Genomic DNA, 25,779 nt, shown 5'->3' on the forward strand with positions numbered 1-25,779 from the left:
AAAAGCTTTTTACTCCACGTTACTATTATTTCTATTGTTATTTTCCCCTTTCTTTTTCTTTTTTCCTTCCCACCTTTCCCCCTCCCTCTTTCCCTTTTCTCTTTAAAGAGAACACACACACACACACACACACACACACACACACACACCCCTACACGTACATACATAAACCTCCCCACCCACTTTCAATAGTACCCCCCCTTTGGTGGTCTTTTACCTCATATTATAACTAGAACCACACTGCAATTTTTTAATCATTATTTTCTTTCTTTCTTTCTTTCTTTCTTTCTTTCTTTCTTTCTTTCTTTCTTTCTTTCTTTCTTTCTTCTTTTTATTTTACTCTAATCCCCCTTTCTCTTCTTTTTCCTTTTCTTCATCTCCTTTCCCCTCTTTTGCTTCTGTTTTTAGTTGTTGTTGTTGTTGTTCTCTTTCTGAACACACCCTTGCCAGCCTTTACTTTTTAACGCTTTTCTACAAATCCGTAACCCCACCTTCCACCCTTAACTGGACCCCACTCACACTTTTGTGTGTAAACCTTATAGCCAACACAGGTGTCACAGAGACGCTTAACACGTCTCACTGACCACTCGCAAATGACAGGGAGGATGGCCTGTCCTTAAACAAGGCCCTCTGTGCCAGGTGAGACCCAGGACCAACTGGCTAGACGACAGGTGGTCCAAGATACCCCAAATAAACACCTATATGAATACATATAGGCTACTTTCTGTAATCTACCACCCATTATTTAATCCAAGTCTAATTCCAACCCCCCTCTTCCCCCACCCACCACACTCCAGGTCAGCGCAACTTAAAAGATTCAATAGACAATACAAGGTGAGAGACACAGGGCAACCCAGACGAGTTGGCAGGGAATCATCCTATAAAGTAGGTAAGCAAGATTTAAAAAGCTTAAAAGCAATTACATTAAATGTGGGGGCTGGGAAACCCTATCAAAAGAAAATGCATCACCTCATATGTAAACGCCATGAAACCACACATTGCCTTCCTACAAGAAGTACACAACCCAAAGGAAGCAAACTCCTTAGCGACCCCCTCTTCAGTCAGCAATGGGTTGCACTTGGCTCAGGTACGGTTTCCCCTTTGTTTAAACCAATTCATGAACTAAGAACTTATACATTGACCACTAATAATGAACCATACATTGTAGATATTACTGCACATTTATTAAGCTATTTTTGTGATATACAAATGACATGCGAAAACTTGGTATACTTATTTGTATAACATTATTCTTGTTTATAAAACCCAATAAAAATTATTTTTTAAAAACAGACGCAAGGTTTACTGTAGGGAAAATATTGGGCTAAATGCTTATTATTTTACAGGAAAAATATGTATTGTTTTATTATATGTATTGTACTATTATTTTACTGGAACATATGTATTGTAAGTTACTGTAACCATTGGGTTAGGTGGCATGGTATTTTATCTTCAGAAAAATATATAAATGAATCTGAGGCCATGCTAGGAATAGGTTTTGTGAGGCATGAAACTGCATGTAGAGGAAACAAAACATTTGAGGCAAATGTCTGCCTTTCTTCAAATGATGGTTGCTTCACTAAAGTGGAGAGGAAACCCTCACAATCTTGATTGAAGAGACATTAATCATAGAGTGCAAAATCCAATATAAAGGATCAGCATTAATCACAGAGCACAGAGCCCTCTTTTGCTTTCAAAGCTTAAAATGAACTTTGATTCATCCCCCCCAGGCCCCCCTCCAAAGAAGAGATCAAATGCCATCAGAAGATGCTAAACTTCCATCCAGTCTGCCCCCTCTGAAGCACTAGGGAAAGATGGCAGACACTCTGCTCTCACAGTGACTCAGGAGCCATAATTCACCATCGTAAAGACCAACACGGCATAATGGGTATTTTGGCAAATAAGCTTGTTTTAGATAAGATGGCAATTTGGCTCTTTTATGTCTTATGAGACTGTTTATCACATGGTTGAGAGAACTTATCTAAAACTTATTTAAGGTTGAGTGTTCCCTGGAGGATGGGAAGAATGTATTCTGGGGAAAATAGGGCAACATGAAGTAAAGAATAACTTCAGGCATAAACTGGAATAGTGTAGTGGCAAACCGTGCTAGTGATGAGCCAGGAAATCCTGAGTTCAAATTAAACCTCAGCCTTGAGCTTGCTGCTGTTGTCCCTCCCAGCCCTTCCCCAGTCCGCAGTGGAGGACAATAAGATTGCTTCATGTTATGGAGCTTTTTAAAGAATTACTGAGGTAATTCTTAGGATAATGTATAGGATGAGAACTTCCTGTGTGCTGCATATATCCTTGTTATCATTTTAATTATTACAGTATGGGCACTTGACCTTCACATGAAGCTTATTTTGTGGGTCATGAATTGGTCTAGATTTAGGCCCCATCTGCACTATACATTTAAAGCATCATCATTGTCATTTTAAGACAGGGGTGATAATATTAAAAGACCCCAGTTCCCCTCACAGAGCTATAATTCCTCAGAGTCCCCTGCAGAGAGGGACTGCATGTTAACCCAGCCTGGGAATTGTGAGAGGAAATGGGAGTTTGTGAGGCTCATCTGAGCTTCAGGTTTATTGGCCCAATAATTCCTGTGAAATGCTCTTCCAATAGAGATTTGTGCTGACTTTCACACATTTGCAGAAGACTTTTATTTGCCGCAAGGCTTATGCAGACAATTAAGAAAAGCACGCCTGCTAATGGTCAATTAATGATGTTTTAATTATTATGTTGTTCTTACCATATTTTACAGGTTTTAACAGTTTTGAATTTTTTTATGAATAGCAGTATGCAGGTATTTTTTTCTAAATAATAAGCAGGAGCCCTCAAATAGGTGTCACATACTGCTTATAAGCATAATTCAGTGGGAAATTAGGGGTGCAAAAAAATTGCCTTAGGAATTTTGCTCATCGTATGGAACTTTTTTTTTTTTTTGCTTTTGGCAACTTCCCTTATAGGCTTTGCTTCAACAAAAGCATCAAATTCATTTGAATTAGATGAAATTCAATAGGAGCAAAATTATCTAGAAATAAATTAAGACTCTTACTGTTGGCCTGAGCTTTTAGCTGGCATGCTTGTAAGGGACTGTACCAGCAGTGAATCCACCACGGCCATGCCTTCCATTGTCCCCTTCCAGTCATCTTCCTACCCTTTTCACTGTAAGGGGTTAAAAATCTGAACCATGTATTCTGCGAATAATGACAAGGTTGGTTCTTCAACCATTTTTGAGCTCAATTTCTGGCTTAAACTTTCTGTAGCTGTTTTTTCCCCTTTTACATTTCTCCTCTTCCCGCACCCCATACTGTACTGACATTATTATCTAGATAATAATTTATTTGTTTATTTTTATACCCCACCCTTCTGGCTGGGTTTCCCCAGCCACTCCATGTGACATCTCCATGTGTCCAAGACTACTAGGTTTCTCAAACAGCTGCTTCCCATTGACAGACAGGACTATCCACTTGTCAATCACCTGACATTTTATGTTGTAATGGGGATTCATGCCTGCAGGAAAACAGTGTGGGTTGCATCTGGCACTGTATTTAAACAGCGCTGAAAGCAAGCACCATTGCAAAGGAACAGTTGGGAGTGCAATCTAAGCCCATATGACGCTGAATTTAATGTGATGTTGGGTGAGAGAAAGGTGGGCATAAAATTGGAATCATTTAAAACCTGATGGGGAATGGTGCAAACTGCATTTGAGATTCAAAAAATTAGAAAACAAATGACATATTTATTTAGTCTGCATGATACCCTAAGTTCCCTGACAGAAGCAGTTCAAAATTCTTAAAGGCATGTCCATATAGGAGTTTGCAATGTCCAGAGAAGGTGCAGAAGCTCTCACAGGAGCCACTTTTAGGGACGGATTAGGCACTGCCTTTCTGGGATGCTGCACGCAGTGCTTTTTTTCAGGGGGCACTCAAGGGTATACAGTATTGGCATCTCTATTTTTGTTGTCAAAAAGTGTGGCACTTGCTGTAACAACTTCACGGTGGGTACTGGCATCTATTTTTCTAGAAAAAAAGCAATGTCTGTACCTAGAACATCCTGCATCTTAGGCAATGGAAAGGATTGGGCGATACCATGGGTAACTTGGATTTCTCCAGATTGGGGTGGGTAATCTTTTTAGTACAAAAGACACACGTTCTAGGGAGCGGGAAGTTTCTGCCAGCAGTGAATAATGTAATGTTCTGTGTTTAATGATGAGTAGGCCAGAGAAGTTGATCAAGAAACAGTTTTATTAAAGAACTATGTACAACAGGTCTTCTCTCCTTCAAGTACTATCTCATTCAGGCTTCCAGCCCTTCCTCCCACTTGCCCTTAATGTTATAGTCACATTTACCATTACAGGTAGGTTCAGAGGCAAAAATGGGTACAGCAAGAGGTGACTCTTACTGTTGCAATCAGCTGTGTTCCAGCCATTCTGATGCCAGAGGATTTTTTTACACTTTTACAGGCACATTCTCCATCCAGATAAGCAAGCAGTGCTATTGCAGTCCAGGGACACAGTCGGCCCAGGCAAGTGCACTCAAGGAGGGTGCCAAGCAGGGTCAGCACTGGCACCAACTCCAGGGAGCTCCGGGTGCCTGGGCACCCACAAACCTTTTACTGTGGGTGCCCATGGGTGCCTGGCCTCTGCCCTGTACCCCAGTGGCTGCCTCAGTGTGTGGCCCCGTCATGGCAACAACTGGACCAGGAACTGAGTGCCAGAGGTAAGGCGGTGGGGGCAGGTGGGGGTGAGGAGGCCCTGGTCCAGCCACCACCACAGTGCCGGAGCCATTCTGTCATGATGACATGACATATGTGATGTCATCATGTCACATCACGGCATCACTACAGCACAGCATGCTCCAACGTTGGCCCAAGTCAGCACCCTTGAGGGTCCGTGAAGAGTATGGCTCGAGGAGTGTGGGGATGCAGCTTGGGGAGCATTATGAAGTCCAGGTGGAGAGGCCGTGGAGGCCACATTTGGCCTCTAAGCCTGAGGTTCCTCACACCACTACAGGATTTTTCACACATGTGCATGCATGTCACATTGCTTTGCTACACTGGATTATTCCACCCTTGACAGACAGCAACTGTATGTGTGAACTGAGTCCATGGGAAAGCATTGTACTTGAGCCAATGTGATTGTTCTGTCTAAGATGGAGTCACATCTGTGAGGAGACATTTGTGAGGAGACATCTGTGAGGAGGCAAACCATCTTTTAATGTTGCAATCATGCTAACTAGCTGGAGAATTCCAAGAGAAACTATATGCCAAAAGGAATGTCTAAAGAGGCTTTAATAAACACGAACACTTTCCAGTTGAGGCATGCTATTTACATTATTTCCCAATTGGTTCATTTGAATTCTTTTCTGAAGTACAAGATACTTTATTACATAGGCAATGTACAGATCATGGACATTTCAAAAAGACGATACTTTAGTATTCAATAAACAATCAAAGTTACATTAAAAGTGCAACATTTTTTTATATGTACAAAACTCATTTATTTGCATAACAGCTAGTGTCCATCCGCATCATGTCCATTCAAAAAAATTAAAATGTTTATTGCAATATACAGCAATACTGCCAGAGATGATTTAGTAGTGCTTCATTTAAATAGCTGGTTGGTTCATACTAAGACCTCACTCCTCTAACTTAACTGTGGATGAGGGAGTTGACCTGGCCTGTATTACTGAGACATGGGTGGGTGAGTTGGGTGGAGTGGATCAGACTCAGCTTTGCCCACCTGGGCAAATGACCAAAAGGAATCTATCTCTGAGCTATGGGCCCTCCTCCTCCCAAAGCAATAAATAAATAAATCTCCATATCCACAATTTAAGTTTGCAAATATTGTTGCTGAAAAGCAATGGCTTCAATGTGCCTGTGACAATCAAGCCAACTTCCCATGGAATGTGCAACAACAAGGGTGTAGACCTGTGTTGATTTATGATGTATAAATAATGCACTTGCAATACATTACAGTGATTCAGATTTGTACTGCTGCTTGAACATTTGAATGGGCAACAACTACAATTTGGATCTACTCAGGTTTGAATTTCACTGCTGATTTTTTAAAAATGGAGGAACATGATGGGCAATAGGCTGAAACATGAGGGTCAATTGTATAGACAACGTGAAACCATGACCTGTCCTTTGAATGAAAAACATTCAGCACAAGTCTGGATACTAGTGTGAATGCAAGATGCAAAAATAATAATTCAACATATAGGAGTGCTCTGATGGTGTTTCCTGCTTGGCAGGGGGTTGGACTCGATGGCCCTTGTGGTCTCTTCCAACTCTATGATTCTATGATTCTATGATTCTAACATTGTCTTTTGAATGTGGAATGAGATGCACAGTTGTAAATAATATGCATGTGAAACAGAATAATGATTTGGATCCACTTTACAAAAATCATGTGACACCAGATGGTAGGAAGTCAGAAACATCGGCAGAAAGAAAATGTCAGGTTTTCCATACCCTTAGTCTCACTTATGAATGAAAATAAACTTTATAAATGGGAATTCGTGCAGCTTACAGGTATTAAAATATTTGTATTCAAAGCACCATTGCTCTTCATTTCAACATGTTTCTGTCTCATTGCAAACACTGTTTCCTAATAATAGCATAGGTTCTTCCTTTAGTTCCCTTGATGTGTTACACATTTTTCCTCGGTGACACAGAGTATGGCTGTCAATAACTTGCTAATCAAAAGGTTGAAAATATAAATTTAAGGTGTTTTCTACTCCTCCACCTTGTGGAAAACAGGAATTTTCCACAAAGGAGTATATTCATCTCACTGAAAACCAACTGGAAAACTCAAAACTATGAAAGGTAGTGGGGGAATTCACACTACTACTGTCCTTGGGTAATGCCATATTACGCATGTATGTGGTTCAACACATTTTATACATGTATTCTGAAAAATCTGGTGTCTTGTGTTGAGGTAATGTCTTAACCATTCACTAGATTAGGATCCTTTGCTTGAAAACTGTAGCAGAGTTAGCTCACTACTAGAAAACAAGGCTTGTCAATCCAGGGCTTTGTTTGAACCAGGGCTTGCCTATGGCATGTTTTCAATGTTGTGGATCAACTCTGGAATACACATGAGCAGATGAAACTGCCTCTGAGCAAGTACAGAGTGCATTTCCCTCATCAGTGAGTGCTAATGTCCTCAGCTGGATAACAAGAGGAAGAATGTCCAGATCAGAAGATGGTTTCCAGACAAGCCTTGACATCTCTTTTTGTAGGAATGAACTCATCCTAACATACAGAGTTGACTAATCTTATTTCTTGGTGAAGCCTCTCTCTCAAACAAGTTTCTTACCTCTGTTCCTTCTGAGCGTCACCACATCCTGTTGGTTCCATTTGATGAAATGAAGGAAGACAGGATGAGGAAGGTGTTAGGTTTAAAAGAAGGGCATGTGGGAAGGTGCCTTGTGTTTTACTCTTTCTGTTCATGGATCCATTTAATCAGTTGCAAACTTGGATCTCAACACCAACTACAGCTATTTATGAAAGAATGAGAAAGATGGTGCAATACTGTTGAGTTGTTTTCACATCTTACGGCTCAGCGGAGGTGAGCCTGATGAAGACCGCAACCGCCTAGCTCTAGGGGTAGCTGAAGATGATGTCCAGTCTGCTGATTGCTGCTTGATAAATTGAGCCTCAAGAGCATTCAGGATGTCATTCAGCTTTTGGTCAATCTGTGTGACCTGTTGTGAAACCAGAAAGTATATAGTTTACCACATATGCAGTTGTGGGCTATGATTATACTACAGTGCAGCTGTAATGCCGTTTTTATCCCCAAATCCTTGGAATTGTAGATTGGTTAGGGCACTCAAAATCTGTACTTTGCATTAGGTTAGGTTGTAGTGTGCATATTACCTTAGTTGTAACCAGCAAAATGTACTTTCTTGGGCAGCACAAGTAAGAACTCAGAGATGAGACATTTTAATAGGTGGGATTGCAAATCATGAGCATACATCTTGATTCTTGAGGGTATTTTGCTTTGTTATTGCTATAGCGAAATTAAAAACCCTTTTAACAATGAATAGCATCAAATTATACTTCATTTGTCATTGCAAAAGACTTCTACAATAAGGCTTTGGTGTGATATGTATTTATTTAAATGCAATAAATCAATTTTTAAAATCAGATGATTAACAAGCTAAACAATGGTTGACAGCACACAAATAGTTTCAAAAGAACACTTGGTAGCTAATTTCTTACATAGGTAAAGGTAAAGGGACCCCTGACCGTTAAGTCCAGTCGCGGACGACTCTGGGGTTGTGGTGCTCATCTCACTTTACTGGCCGAGGGAGCCGGGGTTTTTCCGCAGACAACTTCCGGGTCATGTGGCTAGCATGACTAAGCCACTTCTGGCGAACCAGAGCAGCGCACGAAAACACTGTTTACCTTCCCGCCAGAGTGGTACCTGTTTATCTAGTGCTTTTGATGTGCTTTCGAACTGCTAGGTTGGCAGGAGCAGGGACCGAACAACAGGAGCTCATCCCATCACAGGGATTCGAACCACCGACCTTCGGATCGGCAAGTCCTAGACCACAGCGCCACCCGCGTCCCTTTAAATTTCTTACATTCATCCAGTCAAATGAGTATTACAGCAAATTTTAATCTGATGAGGTCACACACATAAAAATAATTACTGGTTATGTAGCCACTCCATGTATCACACCAAGACTCTTAATTGGTAGGCACACCATGTGTGTGACGTGTCTGCACAGATGGGCCCCCATCACAAAAACTCACGGGGAGAGCTTCACTGCAGCTGCTTTCTCTTGGTGTTACCTCACATGGATGCAATATGTGTCAATCAGTGCTCAACCAGTTTTGTAAAAAATTTTTAGTTAAAATTGAAAGCCCCCTCCCCCTTTTGACAATCATTATTATTCTTAAAAGTTAGATTCTTAAAATTTATTCTGATTCTCTAAGGTTGCCATGTGAGCAGACTAAGAAATATAGCCCTCCCTCTGTTGAACCAAATTTGCTTATAGAATGAAATAAAATTAAAAGTTATGGTAGCAGGGACATACACTGATTTGTTCTATAACCCTGTAATGTCATCATATCAGCATCGCTGATGCATTGAGATCACTCAGAGAAGAATTATGCAGAGGAGAAATGGTCACCACAAAGAGAGGGGAGACAATGACTATAAACAGCTGCGAAAAACCATGGGAGTGTGAATAGTTTTTTCCGTGGTGTGTGCAGTGTTTATTATTATTTATCGAATAGATATACCATCCTATACCTGCAGGTCTGAGGGTAATTCACAGGATAAAATCAGAATATAAAACCACAAAATAATCAAAATAAAAACAACCACAACCCAAATAAACCCCCAACACATTTTGAAAGAGTGTAGGATGTCAATCAACTCAGCTAAAACAGTTAAAACATTTTTAAAAAATTAAAAAAAAATTCTTTTAAAAAAACAATTTAGTCACCCCAAATCACTACTTTTGAAGCAAAAACATATGGAGAACATTTGGCACCAACAGACAACAGTGATGTTTGAATAGAAAACCCTATAGGAAACATCTGAAATGGGTCAGTTGCTGTTGCATCTTTTCTCCCAATAAAGGGAAAGCCCTGCTGTACATCTAGATACCTCCCTGTCTCCCCTCTCACACAGTTTTCTGTTCTTCATTTCCAACTGACATGCAGCATTCCATGATTGTTGAGCATGATCATTTCTCACCAAATTGGTTTTGGGGACATTAGCACTTTCTTTTAAAAAGATTTTGTAAATCTTGGGGTTTCCTTGGAGGCTGGCACCTCCCCTGTTGTTTCCCAGTGACTGTTTTGGGTCTGATCCTATCAGCTCTCAACATTTGTGTTCAATATTGGAGGAAGTGATACACATGCTCAAGTGCTTTACATACATTAGCTCAATACAAGATCAGTATCAATATCAGTATTCCCATTCTGCAGGTTCTCTGCTGGTGACATAAGGAAAGAGAGAGATTTGCCTAAGACCTCCCAAGTCTGTTCTGCTACATGTTACCTCTTTACACCCTCCAGCTTTATGCAATTCTGTTGAGTAGCTCAATAGTTCTCTGCTCCTATCACAGTGCTTCCCACTTTGCTTTCCTGCCCCTGGCAGTGACATCAATACAAGGACCTGGAGGCCCCAGCAACACCTGGCAGGGGTCAAGCATTGGCCTCAAAGTAACCCACCCCTGAGATGGCCATGGGGTCTACATTGCATGATGCTTACACAGCTGTGTAGGGTTGGAGAACATAAAACAGGGGGGACAAAGGCCAAGGGTTGACATTTCAAAAACATATTCAGTGTCAGCCTAACTTTGACCAAGTGACAGCCCATGCAAGCGCAGATTGTCAAGTAAAGCCATAAACAAGCTTCGAATGCTGGGCTGAATCCTTTCTTATTGTAGCAGAGCTTATCTAACAACAGCTTGCTCAGAAAAACAGTGGCAGCTCAATATACACTTGTTTCCTGCAAATAAAAATTAGCCCATGAGCATGCCATCTTCTCCAGAAATGTATCCAAATAATTAGTTAGGATTGATGTGCCTTTAATAGCTATTTATTATGCATTCTAGGTAGGGCTACCTCACTACATCCCTCATAGCTGATCCCTTCAGAGAGCAGGCAGGGTGGCATTTCTCTTGTTGGGCCAGTGGCCCCTCCAGCCCATCTTCTCACAGTAGCAGATGCAGATGCCGGTGGGAAGCCTGAAAGCAAGACCTGAGGACCAGAGGACGTCTTCCCTCCTTCAGGTTCCAGCCACTGGTATTCAGAAGCACTGCTGCCTCCATTGCTGGCTAGGAGCTTTCAATAGCCCTCTCCTCCTCCCCTATGAATTCCTCTAATCCTCTTTTAAGCCATCTAGGCTGGTGGCCTCCTGTGGAAGGGAGTTCCATAGTTTTAACGATGCATTTTCTTTTCTCTGTCCTGAATCTTCCAGCCTCCGGCCTCATTGCATGTCCATGAGTTCCAGTGTTATGAGAAAGGGAGGAAAACTTCCCTCCACCCACTCTCCATGCCTTGCATCATTTTACAAGCTTCTATTACGTCATCTCTTACTTGCCTTTTCCTTAAACTAAAAAGTCCAAAACACTGCTTGCTCCCTTTTCCTCACAGGGGAGCTGCTCCATCCCCTTGATTCAAGGACCAATGTCGGATAAGATTTAACATAAGTCCTCCTGGGATAGGTTTGAAAACTGAAACAATGCAAAGAAGAATGGAAACAGAGATAATTACATATTTTGCTGAATAGTAAGCTAACTGCAAGTCTGGAATAAGAATTTAAAGGATTGCTTCTCTCTTTAAAAAAAATAGAAAAAGCCTTCCGGGTTAGCGCCATTGGCAATGGCGGAGTTCCTCTGACCGGGAGGAACCGACTCCGTGAAAATCGGGTCTTGCCGCGGCGGCGAAGGCGGAGACCCTTTAAAAATCCCAGGCGGAGGAAGCCTGGGAACGTGGGATTCGGCTGACACCAGGAGCGCCTCCCCTACTCGCAGGGAAACCCCTTTTCGGGGATCCGAAGCGACGTGGGGTGAGCGGCGCGGTGTTTTGAATCGACTGCTACTTTTACGGAGTGAAGCCGCACAGCCGTTGCCGGAGAGCGCTGACTTTTTCCTGTGGACAATTGGACTCTAAACAAGTACCCGTGAGTAAAACGGAAAATTGGATTAAGAAACATTTTAATTTGGCACTGAAGCGGGAAGGTTCTAAACAGGAAGTCCGCCTTCCACTTTTTGTAAATAGACTGAAGCAAAAATTTGCAAACTAAAGTCTGGAAAGTCGCATATAAAGGACTAAATTTCCTTCAGTTATAACCATCAAAACCCCTCTTGGAAGCAGGAGAAAAGGGGGGAATTTTGATTGTTCAAGCCTGCAGGAGAGAGTAAAGAAAGATAAATTTCCACCGTCTCAAACCTGGGAATGGGGTGTCAGAGACAGAAATTTATGGGGATGTTCATTGACTGTGAATGGAACGTCTTTTGACAGATAGTTAAAAAAAGAGAGAAACAAACTGACTCCAATGTTGCCTTTTGCAATCCAAAGATACAAAATATACGAAAAATGAAAGTAATTTTCTTTTGTTGGACCTGTTTACAAAAGATGGATACAAATAGAAATTGTCTCCTCTAGAGGGAGCTTGTTAAATTGTTGCTGGAGTCGATCCGGGGCTTTTACAGCTGCAAGGTTAGGATCATGAGACCAGATTCTGGCCTTGAATAAAAATGTGCTTAGAAGAAGTTTTGGTGCTTGCCTTTTGCAAGACAAGCGCTTTGTTGGAGCAGATGCATGAGAAGATGGATTTGATGACTGTTGCAGTTAAAAACTTTGGACAAACGGCGAATACCCATATAGAAACCATCCAGGAACCAACTCAGGAACTTGTTTTGACAGAGCAAGTGCAAGCGCAGAAGATAATGGAGGAGGTCGCTGTTGAACCTCAAGTAACACAAATGGAGAGACCCGAGGCCCTGCAGGAGCATAAGCCGCTGTTCTTGAAGATTGAATCTGGAGTGGGCCAGGGGGGGTCTGGAGTTGTGGGGCCTTTTAATTTTGGAGGGTCTTTGAAACATGCTTTTAAATACTTTTTGGACTACAGTGCTGAGTGTGGGGAATGGGACTGTGGGGAATGGGCTGAACTGCTCAGGGGAGATGGAGATATTTTTGGGTCGGAGTCTCCCCGAGTCCTATTCCTCAATGAGAAAGGAAAGAAACTAAGAAAAAGATCAACAGAAGACAAGGTAAAGTGCAGGTATAAACAAGAAGAAGATCTGCAGAAGGGACATGGAAAAGACTTAAGAGCCTCGGACACAAGAGCACCAGGTTGATGGACTAGATGGAATGGACAGTAAGGACTGACATAACCCGAGACCAGGAAGAAGAGACGTTGGATGAAGATTGGAAGAAAGTTTTTTTTTTAAAAAAAAAATCTATTTTGAGAATTAGTGTAAAACTAATGAGTATTAGGAAAAATGTTGGAATGAAACTATTTGGCTTTAGTAGAAATGATATAAGGAGTTATGTATAAATAAATATTAAGTTTTAAGCTTTAAGGTATTTTATGGTAAGATAAGGTTAAAATAAATTAAGGTAAATTGAATGACAGAACACAGTGAAAGATAGCAAGGATTTGCTGAGTGAATTAATATGTTAGACCGTTAAGATAAATTACTTAACAAAAATTGAGAAAGATGGAAAGAATTTGCTGGAAAAATTAACTAAACTAGAATACAAAAAGGGAGGTATGAGGAGGTCGAGGAAACAAGCAAATGAAAGATAAGGATATGGAGTATTGGATGTGTGTTTTTTATTGTTGTATTGTTGTATTGGTTTTTATATTTTTTTATTTTCCTTTTTATGTATCGAAATGTATGTCTTGTTGAATTTTTGTTGTTTTCCTTTTTTCTTTTTTCTGTAATTTCTAAACCTCTAATAAATATCTTTTATAAAAAAATAGAAAAAGCCACACAGCTTCTTGAAAAGCTTGTTTAGCTTCCACCAGTCCTGACTGGCTCAACACAATATTTACAAAATGATCGAACTATGGGTGTAGCCAGGATTTTTGTTGGGGAGGGGGGCAGGCTTTTTGGGGGGGGGGCAGAATTTCAGATTTGTATTGATTCATATTGATGGGGGGGCAACTGCCTCCCTGCCCCTCCTTGGCTACGCCCATGGATCGCACAGTCCCAAAATTAAAACACAGCCACTTGTTCAAATGGCACAACATGAAGAGCCCTAAATGTGGAGAAATGGGATCAGACAGACTGAAAATTGCTCACAGCCCTCCCAAAATGGTTCAGAAAACTTTTCCTGAGATTCCCTTCAAAGTGTGAAGTTGGGTTCTCTTTGAATTGTATGTTTCAGTGTTCTAACAATTTAATTGCATGTTATTTTTCCCTGAAGGAAAACAGTTTTTAAAAAATCTATTTAAACAACAGGTTAGCAACGGAACTAAGGGTTTCACAAGCTTGGCACAGTCCATATGAGAACTGAATCAAAATTTTTAGCTGGGCAGTGGCAACCGGTAGGCTCTGGATCTGGGGGGCAGCTCATGACCACGGAGGTCAGTAAGTTCACATGGATGGGGACAAGTTGTTATGGTTTTCTTCCTAAACATGAATGCCACCTTAGGTTCCTAGCAGGTAGAAGTGAAATGTTTTAGTTGGAGGAGATAGGTTCCAGAAATTTAGAAGAAATTACAAAATCACCAGCAACAAAACCAAAATTGCCTCAGCAGCAAAAAGGAGGTTTGGGAAGGGGCCAGGTGCTCTCAGGCCCACAGATGACAACAAAGATGTAGCAGAATTAGTATCAGTAGGACGAGCACCAAGTGTAACGGTGGATACACGTAGTCGTCTAACAGAACCTTACATGAATGAAGGGAAATGAGGCTCCCTTACTTTAACGGGTTCAACACAGAGTTCCTGGTCATGGGAAGACATAACAAGATAAACAAGCCAGGTTTTTTTAGTTTCATGGCTACCGTAGGCTGCAAGTCTAACCATGTCTACTTGGAAATAAGTCCTATTGAATTCTGTGGCGCATAATCCTGGGTGACTAAGGTTAATTTATTAACTGCATTTATAGGACTTCCCAAAACAGGAGTTCTCTGGGTGTCTCCCAAAGCAAAACAAAACAGTTTAAACTGTAGACCAGACTCAAAACACAATATGTAAAAGTCCCTACTTTCCTGGGACATCCAGGAATTACGAAAGCAATCCCAGCTTCTGATTTGATCCTGGAATGTCCCCATTTCTCCCACCAGTGCTGCTGCCACTGAGCTCTGGGAGGAGGAGGAGAGGAGCTGATGCTTGCTCTGGGCAGCAGGGACCCGGGCAGCCAGGAGGGAGCTTCTCATGGTCTCTCCAGGGCAGCTGCTGGAGAATGGGGGAGGAGGAGGAGGAGCTGCCACCACCAAGGCCCAGCCCTGCACGACATGCCAGCTCTGGTGGGCAAGCAGAGGGCAGGGGGGGCCGCTCTGGGCAGGAGGAAAGGGGAAGCAGAGGAGAGGACAAAGAAGTATAGATTTTTTGGTTTTTTATTGAATGCTTTGTATGTCCACATCTAATCTCGCCTCTTTATTTAATATTGCCCCTCTAAAATTTATTAATTGGTGCCCCCACTTTTTTGTAAATCTACCAAAAAATAAAATAAAACTGGGGTTTTCTCAGGCATGTGTGCTGTGTACCATTTGTGTAGTGGTGGTGGAAATGCTCAGGGGGGGGGGGATGGCGAACAATGGAGGGTAACGGAGGGTCATTTGAGGGGGAGTGAGAAATGTCCCCATTTTCATCTGACGAATGTTGCAGGGTGTGCACGTGGTACCCCGTACTTTAGCTATTTAAAGAAAAAGAGAGAAATAGGTTGAGCTGTCAGTTAAGGTGGTGATGTCTACATTGTAGGCCATCTATAAAGTTTTTGTTGTCATGAAATAAAGAAATGTTACCTGCCACAGTACCCAAGAAGCTGGTTGTTAGGGTTGGTGATCTGGAGAAGAAATAGGAATTGGCCAGGTCAAGATTTAAGTCAGGGAGCTAGGCCAGGGTGAAGATGTTTTATAGATCCAAGTGGAACCACACTGACCTTTCTGAAGTTGGAGCTGCAATTATGTTCCTCTTGTCATTTGTATTTGTGGTGCTGAAACAGCAGAAAACAGGCTGTCCCCTGACAAATTGTCATGGCGATTCTTGAGAGTAAGGTGCCTTGGTCTAACTGTTCAAACCTGGCCTTAGATTTAGAATGTGGCATTTTACACTGGTTCAGCTATGACACATAGTTAACATAACAACATAATTGGCAACGTTATTGGAACCAACAGTGATTAAAATGAAGGGAAATTTCAACAGAGAGTTCTTTTAAAATTATATTGAACTCTAAAAACACATAATTCATTTCCATATAGGGAGGGAACAAACCAGCAACCCGTGTGATTATCTTGTTTTGATTTCCCATTCATTTTTGTTTATTTTCATTCCACCAAACTTATCTATGAAACTCCATCATTTCCCTGTCCTCCCTTCCTTTATTCCACCCATTCTTAGGTTAGGTGTTAGAACCTTTGTGACCTAGAACATACTTTACTTTGACAACAGTTTCATTTGTTTTGCTTTCCATCAACCTTTCCTGTTTAAATTAACAAAAATCCTGTTTCCTCCTCCTCATATTTTACTATTTATTATTAGGGGGTAAATGGAGGAGGGAAGAGAGAAGAGACAGAACTCTGCCTGGGTCTAAATGATAATTTTTCATGATAAATTAATGCATGCACTTGTAGGTTTTGGAATTACAAATGCATTGGTTGTGCTCAATTATAGAAGGATTCCCAGAGTCAGGGGTTTGTAGCATGTCCAACATTTCAATAAAAGTACGGTTGTTACCTGAATAAAGAAGCCTTAGTTTATCAATCCTATATGCTTTAGTTGACAAAATAACTAATGGGACCCACATATCTTTGCACACACATAAAACAAGAGCCTTGGTAAATTGGTTGCCTGTATTGTCTTAAATTTGTTATATATCCATGGAGGCAGAAGACAGGCAAAATCCTATGAGCTTGTGTCAGATTAGTTGGAAAATAGCTTGGTTAATCTCTGAGGCAATCCAGATTCAGAAACATGTCATCCACCCCCAAACTCCTCCCATCTTTCTTCTTGCCCTGTTTATTAGGCTTCTGTAGCAGCACCCAAACAGCAAGTGGGCAGAGGAAAGGGAGGGATATCTCATTCCCCTCACTTCTCTTGGACAGGCCAAAGTGACCACTGGAAAATGGGGTGCTTAATAAATATGTTTGCTTTTCCAAGTTCTCCTGCAATTTCAGGGGCCTTTCTTCAGTTTTGCATAGCCAGATGTGTGTGTCACAGAAGACACCTTCCTGCAAGAGGCATTCCTTTCTGTGTAAGAACGGGGAATGCCTCTTCTAAAAAACTAAAGTTTTTATGGCGGTATTAAACTTATTATTTTTTAAAAAACCTGACGTTCAATTAATTGTGGGCTCTTTTAATCAATCAAAAGGTTTTCAATTGATTAATCTAACTAATCAATTAACTGCAGTCCAAAATAAAAGGCCTATACATTTACGTAAGCCAGAATTTTTTTGTTTTGTTTACCTACCTCAGATAATTTCTCTCCCCATCCGTACTGGGAAACAATCTCCCGAACTTGGACATTTTTGGAGAGAAGGAAGGAAGACAGGGAAAAATATTTGAAGAGGCAATCCAACAAAGAGCTCATCAATGATCTTCCTTCTTTGCCATGGGTAGGGCTGCCTGGGATCTGGGAAGCAGTTCCGCTTAAAGAGGTCATTCAGGAGCAAGGTGCTACCTTCCTTATCAGTGGGAGGTGCTCAAGAATCTAGAATGCCTTCTGGATGCATTTGGATGGCATGCTTATTTGTGGTACAACAAGGGAAAAATTCATAAGGCTTTTAAGAACCATATTGTCAGGAAGGCCGTGTTTAATGTCTGGACAAAATACAAAGACTTATTAGAGAACAAGACCCCAAGGTGGCTGTCACCAATGGAAGCCAAGGCCCAGAAAAGACTCAATATGGAGGCCAATTGGCCGAAATATTGGGAAATAATAGAAAGAGAAGGAGATACTTGGAGATTGCAGAGTCTTGAGAAATTAAAGGATAAAGTGCGAGACTGGTTACACTATGCTCAGATTAGGGAGGTCTTTAAGGCAGATAAAAAAACAGGTTTCCAGGCAGAAAAATCGAAATTAGAAACAGAACTGTTAGAACCTAAGACCAAGGTACTTTCAAAAATGTATAACTTGCTGTTGAAATGGAATACGCAGGATGAAACTGTCAAATCAGCTATGATAAATGGGCACAGGACATTGGGCATAATATTATGTTTGCTGACTGGGAAAAGTTATGGACCACCGGAGTGAGGTTCACGGCATGTAATGCCTTGAAAGAAAACATTATGAAAATGATATACAGGTGGTACATGACCCCAGTCAAGCTGGCAAAAATATATCACTTGCCTGATAACAAATGTTGGAAATGTAAGGAAACTGAAGGAACATTCTTTCACCTCTGGTGGACGTGCCCAAGGGTTAAGGCTTTCTGGGAAATGATCTATAATGAGTTAAAAAAGGTATTTAAGTATACCTTCCTTAAGAAACCAGAGGCCTTCCTTTTGGGCATTGTTGGCCAAGGGGTGTTAAAGAAAGATAGAACCTTTTTTATGTATGCAACAACAGCAGCAAGAATACTCATCGCAAAGCACTGGAAGACCCAAGATCTACCCACACTGGAAGAATGGCAGACGCAACTGATAGAGTACATGGAGTTGGCTGAAATGACTGGCAGAATTCGGGACCTGGGAGAAGAGACGGTGGAAGAGGACTGGAAAAAATTCAAAGACTATCTACAAAAATACTATAAATTGTATGAATGTTAGGAGAATGCACGATCGAAAGTAACAGGGCAGCAGTAATTTGGTTGTAAGATATATGAGAATAAGTGAGGCCTAAAGAAATGATGAAATATGAAGCAATACTATGTTCAAACCAAGCAGTTTAGTTTATGATAAAGTCATTTAAAACTTGGGACATAATATCTGAGATTCATAAGATAAGAACTGAAACAAGGTAATAAATTGCTGTCTATAACTAATGTGACTGAGAACGCAGGGAAGGGTGATGCGAGGAAGTCCAAAGATCATGAAAATATGACTGATGAACAACTGCATTTTATATGTACTTTTCTTTCATTTCTTGTCTATTTCTTAATTTTGTCTTGATTTTCTCTGTGTGTATGGTGATGGTATTTTATACGTTTGGTGGCTTGTTTGTTGTTTTAAAAAAATGCAATAAATATATATTTTTTAAAAATAGAATGCCTTCTGGAAAGCAGGCAAGGTCAGAGGCAAAAAGAAACAGCATTTTTTCCTTTCATTTCAGAAAAAAATAGTGTCAGCTATTGGTTTGGAAAATACTATGCTAGAGTAGGCATTGAACACCAGCAGCCACATCCTGTTTGACTCTTAAGTGATGGCCAGCTTGTCTTCTTGGCTCAGTAAAGTGGGAGTAGAAAATGCTTTCTTACAATAAGATGTGGCAGATTTAATTAAAACTTGAAAAGTTTGTGAAGGGACCTGAGATGAAAATTATACTGAGGTGTGAAGTGTTTCAGTCATCAAAAAAAATTACATGATGTTTAAAAATTGCAGTTGTTACAAAACACTACTGTTTGCTTAGTACCTACAGGACCTTGGGGGCACAGGTGCTTTTAGAGATTGGCATAACAACTCATTTTGTGGCTGCATCTGCCTCTTTCCCACAAAGCCTTCCTTTATAATTAAATACTTCGTTTGCTGATTTTATCTTTACTTAAACAACAGCTCAGACTTTTTCAGATGGTTTTTTTGTGTGTGTGGAGAATTAATGCGCGTATGGGGCAATCTCACACATGCAAGCAAACACACACATGTGGCATCTCTCTCACACACTCATGAAACACACAGCACCAGCTCTTTCACATGTAGATGCAACTCTTTCAGGTCTGCCATGGGGGGGGGGGGAGCGGCTAGAGGAGGAACTGATATGCTGCTCCAAGACCAGTGGGGCCCAGACTCTGAACCTTCATTTTAAAAAATTCTCCACTAGCCCTTGTAGATCAATCACTATGAACTCCTGGTAAAAAGAGGAAACATTACCAAAAAAAGATTGAAATTTGCATATGCTGGTTCAAATATATATATATAAATTATAGGATTCGGCTCCTAGCACACAGTGCTCTTGCTGCGCCCTTATTAGTCTGAGTAGTTCCTTCAATTAAATAATTTTTATATAATTTTATTTTTCATTTTCACATTTTACAAATATTTTAAACAAAAGCATAATCGTTACAAATCCAATGGGCTTTCCCTTTGACTTTCCTCCCCTTCTTTCCATGGTTATTTATTTTATATCTTTTTATTATTGCATATCCAATTAAAGTCTATTTACTAATTTTCCCTTATGTTCCCTCTAGTTAACTTACTGCACGTATCAGTCCTAATGTTTTACTTTGTTTACAATGTACCTTCAAATAAGTATTAAATTTCCCCCACTCTGGTTTAAATATATTTAATCTTGTTTTCTTATTTTTCCGGTAAGTTTTGCCATTTCTGTGTACTCCATTAGTTTTAATTGCCAATCTTCGTTTGTCAGAAGAAGAAGAAGAAGAAGAAGAAGAATTTGGATTTGATATCCCGCTTTATCACTACCCTAAGGAGTCTCAAAGCGGCTAACAATCTCCTTTCCCTTCCTCCCCCACAACAAACACTCTGTGAAGTGAGTGGGGCTGAGAGACTTCAGAGAAGTGTGACTGGCCCAAGGTCACCCAGCAGCTGCATGTGGAGGAGTGGAGACGCGAACGCGGTTCACCAGATTACAAGACTACCGCTCTTAACCACTACAACACACTGGCTCTTGTTTTTTCCTTCCATTTTTGGGCATAAATCATTCAGGCAGCTGTGGTAGCATACATAAAAAGTTTTCTTCTGTTCACTAGGTACTTCTCCACCAATTATACCTAAAAGAAAAGCTTCTGTTTTTTTCACAAAAGTTATCATTTCTCCCCCAACTCATTATAAATCATTCCCAGAAAGCTCTTGCTATTTTGCATGACCACCATATATTGAAGTACCGTATTTTTTGCTCTATAAGACTCACTTTTTCCCTCCTAAGAAGTAAGGGGAAATGTGTGTGCGTCTTATGGAGCGAATGCAGGCTGCGCAGCTATCTTAGAAGCCAGAACAGCAAGAGGGATTGCTGCTTTCACAGCACAGCAATCCCTCTTGCTGTTCTGGCTTCTGAGATTCAGAATATTTTTTTTCTTGTTTTTCTCCTCCAAAAACTAGGTGCGTCTTGTGGTCTGGTGCATCTTATAGAGCGAAAAATACGGTGCCTTCTTTCCCTTTGCATTTACAGCAGGACCGATTCTGACTTATAGATTTTTGCCAGTTTACTAGGAGTCTGATACCATCTCTATATCAATTAAATAATTAACTAAATAGGTGTAATAGAGGACAAGCTTTCCATCACTTCCAATCTTTCCTGCAATATGCAGGCACGGGACAGTGCAGATGTGTTCTGATGTGAACTCTCAGGTCACTGTGGGCAACAGTGAGGCCCAAGAGGCTTACGTAAAGTGAATGTGTGCCCTAGAGAATGGACTAGGGCAATATGCAAGGGGCTCCTGGCAGAGGGGGATTTAGTGCAGTGTGACTGGTCCCGTTGCCCTGGGCGCAGAGCTGTAACTATGATTTAGAATGGAGTGTGAGAGGCGGGGGGTGCTAAATTTTGGTGTTGCACAGGGCACCGCTGAAAGTTGAGACCCCCAGGTCTGCCACTGCTCATGGTAGGTGAAGAATTCTGTGGCTGACTAGCTGATGTAGAAATAGTTTCTTCAAGGTTGAGCATTTCAAAAACCACTGCACTAAGGTCATGCCTATACTGAAAACTAACAACAGTCATTCCCTTTTCTTCACAGAACACTTGTTTTGGAAAAAATGACTGAGTGGGCAGGAGAGTTAACCAATAGAGAGGACTTGCAATCAGTGGTTTAGGATAATATTACTACTACCAAGAATAATAGAAACTATTTAGTTTTTCAGTGTTACATATCAGTTTGACGTGGTTAGTATAATACTCCTGATATTTCAGTTTGCTTTCACAGAAGATCTTTATCAATTTACATATATCCATTAGGATATCTTGGCCAGTGTGCCAAGGAACAGATTTTCCATCATGTGCACTGCTGAATTAATCATTAACAATTCAAAATACAAGGATAGTGTAACAAAATGCAGTGATACAACTTTGGGTTGCATGAAGTGATCAGACCTATTTAATCAGTTATTCATTTGCCCTTTCTATTCCTTCTAAGCAAAAGGAAGTTGTGCAGCTTTAGCACTATAAAATTCCAGTGGTTACTGATTGTTTGTTATTTAAATGCATTTCCATAATCCAAAATAAAATTCAGAGCTATTTGTAGGCATACAAGACAGACATAGGGAAAATCAAATGTGCAGGAAACCTTATATGGCATAGATAGAAGCTAAAGTGGTATGTCCTAGGAATCCGCTTTTTCTGTTATAGATCCTCACTACTTATGAATCTGCAACTCATTCATCTCCTCTAGATGGACATGTGGATGGATTGCCCCAGTTCATTAATAGCTCAGTCCAATTATTTCAGCAAAACTGAATTCATAAATGATGTCAAACAGCATCAGAATGATTTAGTAACATCATGTTTTTTCCCCTTTCAAGTTGTTAAGTCACTAGTTCTGAAGACAGGATTTGCTGTCTGTTGCACTAAGATGATTTGCTTTCAAATCTTCAACTTCTTTTTTGGTTACAAAGGCTTCACAAATAATTGTCCATTGATAGATTAACTCTAGTCATGCATAAAATTCTTTTTTAAAAAAATGAATCTTTGTTGGGATTTTAAAGATATTCTGCAAATAACATAATACTGCTATTAGAAAAAAGAGTGAAGGGAGAAATGTTCTGCCTTAATGTGTCAGAATCATTATAAATAACGGTAATAATGTTCATAATTATATAACCATAAGCAAAAAAAGGGAGGTCCTTGTCCTCAGGAGCATACTGTGTGGCCTGGGAAGGGAAACCTGGCAACTGCAGTGTGCCCATCTGTCTGCACCCTCCTTTCTCCACTTTAGAACTTGCTGCAACCAGTTGATGGGGAAATTATTTCTGCAAATCAGTCTAAATAATAGACCCTCCAAGTGCCCCTATTTTCCAGGGACAGTCCCGGATTTACAGAACCCATCCTAGTTTCTGATATGATCCTGGATTATCCCACTTTCCCTTAAAGGTAAAGGTAAAGGTAAAGGGACCCCTGACTATTAGGTCCAGTTGTGACCGACTCTGGAGTTGCGGCGCTCATCTCACTTTACTGGCCGAGGGAGCTGGCATACAGCTTCCGGGTCATGTGGCCAGCATGACTAAGCTGCTTCTGGCGAACCAGAGCAGCGCACAGAAACGCCGTTTACCTTCCCGCCGGAGTGGTACCTATTTATCTACTTGCACTGGCGTGTTTTCGAACTGCTACGTTGGCAGGAGCAGGGACCAAGCAACGGGAGCTCACCCCGTCATGGGGATTTGAACCGCTGAACTTCTGATTGGCAAGCCCTAGGCTCTGTGGTTTAACCCACAGCGCCGCCCGTGTCCCCCCACTTTTCCTTAGGATGTCCCTATTTTCATTGGAGAAAAGTTTGAGGGTATGGAGTTATGTGACCCCTGAGCAAAGGAGATAAGTAACTCTACAACATTTAAAAGACATCTGAAGGCAGCTCTGCATAGGGAAGTTTTTTACTGTTTAATGGTGTTTTTATATATGTTGGAAGCCTCACAGAGTGGCTGGGTCAGCCCAGTCAGATGGTCGGAGTATCATCATCATCACTGAATAGGACGTCCCTATTTCCATCAGAGAAAAGTAGGAGAGTATGCAATAACCTTCCTTGGGTCTCTTGAAACCTCTCTGAGTAGTGTGGTTTTGTGGCTTCTGAGCACATGGGTGTTTAAAATAAGCAGAGACCACACAGATTTAAGAAATAAAAAGTATACCTTCTGGGAAATGATTTATAATGAGCTAAAAAAGGTATTCAAATATACCTTCCCTAAGAAACCAGAGGCCTTCCTTTTGGGTATTGTCGGCCAAAGGGTGTTAAAGAAGGATCGAACTTTCTTTATGTATGCGACAACAGCAGCAAGAATACTTATTGCAAAGTATTGGAAGACCCAAGATTTGCCCACTCTGGAAGAATGGCAGATGCAACTGATAGACTACATGGAATTGGCAGAAATGACTGGCAGAATCCGGGACCTGGGAGAAGAGACGGAGGAAGAGGACTGGAAAAAGTTTAAGGACTATTTGCAAAAACACTGTAAATTGTATGAATGCTAAGATGATGCAGGATAGAAAATAACTTGGCACTAGTAATTTAGTTGAAAGAAGTATGAAAATAAGTGATTTATAAGAACAAGGATGAAACTTTATTTATTATTATGTCAAACTTAAATATTCAAGTATGTGAAAATAGAAATTAAAATTGGAGACATAATATTTGAAAACTACAAAGTAAGAGTTGAAAGAAGGTGAAGCATTGCTGACTCAACTTTATAATCGGGAACGCAGATAAGGGAGATGTGAGGAAGTCCCAAAAAGAAGGTTATGGAAATATGGGGGTTTTTTTGGAAATTAATTATGTTGTATTTTTATTTATTGTATGTTATTTTTTTGCTTTTTTTCTTTTCTGTTTGTTTTATGTTGGTGATGGTGTTTTATGTGTTTGGTGTTATACTGTTTAAAACTTTCAATAAATATTTCTTTTAAAAAAAAAGAAATAAAAAGTTTACCGAGCAAAAATGTAGAATTTTAAGAACAGCATATTGTATGTAAAAGTTACAGAAAGCCAGTATAATCTCCAACTGAGCAAAATAGCTTTAAAGACCACCCACTTTCGCTGAACTTAAACAGCCCCATCCTGACCAGAATCTCAGGAGAGTCCGACTCTTCTCCTTCTTTGGAGGTCTTTAAGCAGAGGCTTGACAACCATATGTCAGGAGTGCTCTGATGGTGTTTCCTGCTTGGCAGGGGGTTGGACTCGATGGCCCTTGTGGTCTCTTCCAACTCTATGATTCTCTGATTCTTCAGTAGCAGCCCTCTCTTCTGGGCTTGCCTCTCTCCCAAGCATGAAAAGCCTTTCCATATACAGTGGTACCTCGAGTTACATACGCTTCAGGTTACACACTCCACTAACCCAGAAATAGTGCTTCAGGTTAAGAACTTTGCTTCAGGATGAGAACAGAAATCGTGTGGTAGTGGCGCAACAGCAGCGGGAGGCCCCATTAGCTAAAGTGGTACTTCAGGTTAAGAAGAGTTTCAGGTTAAGAACAGACCTCCAGAACGAATTAAGTACTTAACCCGAGGTACCACTGTAACACTGAGTGTCCAGCTCCAGATTAGCTAACTTTAGCTATAGATTAGGCCATGGGTAGGCAAACTAAGGCCCGGAGGCTGGATCTGGCCCAATCGCCTTCTCAATCCGGCCCATGGACAGTCCGGGAATCAGCGTGTTTTTACATGAGTAGAATGTATGCTTTTATTTAAAATGCATTTCTGGGTTATTTGTGGGGCATAGGAATTTGTTCATTTTTTCTCCCAAAATATAGTCCGGCCCACCACAAGGTCTGAGGGACAGTGGACCGGCCCCCTGCTGAAAAAGGCCTACCTGCCTTGTGCCAATCTCCCAACAAGTTACAAGTTCCATGAAGCTTTGAGTTTTTAATTTTCCTGCCCTCAGGCAAGAGATGTGCCATCTCTCACATACACAACAATGATCTACTGCCTTCTCATTTGTGCCTCAGGGTGTAGCTGGTGAACCCTATAATTCCTAATGATCAAACAAGAAAGATACGGAATGCATTCCCATAAAATATACACAACCGTCCATGCAAGTAAGGTTCATACAATTAATCCAGGACATCAAACTGGTTACAGTGGACCTTCAAGTGTTCTAGCTTTTGTATCCCAGAACCTGCAATGAGGAGACCCTTCACCACTCCATTAAAATATTAAGAATTTAAGATGGAAAAATGAGGAAAAGAAGAAAGCTCAAGACTATTGCTTGACATAACAACTTCTACATCGAATGAATCCATGATCCTTCATTCTGGCTCCAGTTCTTTGACTGCACAGCAATCTTGTTTTCATAGTTGGTAGAAAATATATAAACTACTTCTCATTGCTTCC

General features: G+C 40.8%; 1 protein-coding gene across 6 annotated transcripts in view; it reads right to left on the reverse strand.

Annotated features, from left to right (window-relative positions):
* Positions 1–6,327: 6,327 nt before the first annotated feature.
* LOC308585396 (potassium voltage-gated channel subfamily KQT member 1-like) overlaps positions 6,328–25,779 on the reverse strand; it is a 395,874-nt gene continuing 376,422 nt past the window's right edge. For all 6 annotated transcript variants that reach the window (XM_081191024.1, XM_081191022.1, XM_081191023.1 and 3 more), the window contains one exon: positions 6,328–7,712. In XM_081191024.1, coding sequence (XP_081047150.1) covers positions 7,554–7,712 — 159 coding nt within the window. In that variant the 3' untranslated portion in view covers positions 6,328–7,553. The remainder of the gene's footprint in view (positions 7,713–25,779) is intronic.

Source organism: Podarcis bocagei (genome assembly GCF_964188305.1).
Source record: "Podarcis bocagei genome assembly, chromosome: 4".
In the NCBI taxonomy this organism is placed as follows: Eukaryota; Metazoa; Chordata; class Lepidosauria; order Squamata; family Lacertidae; genus Podarcis; species Podarcis bocagei.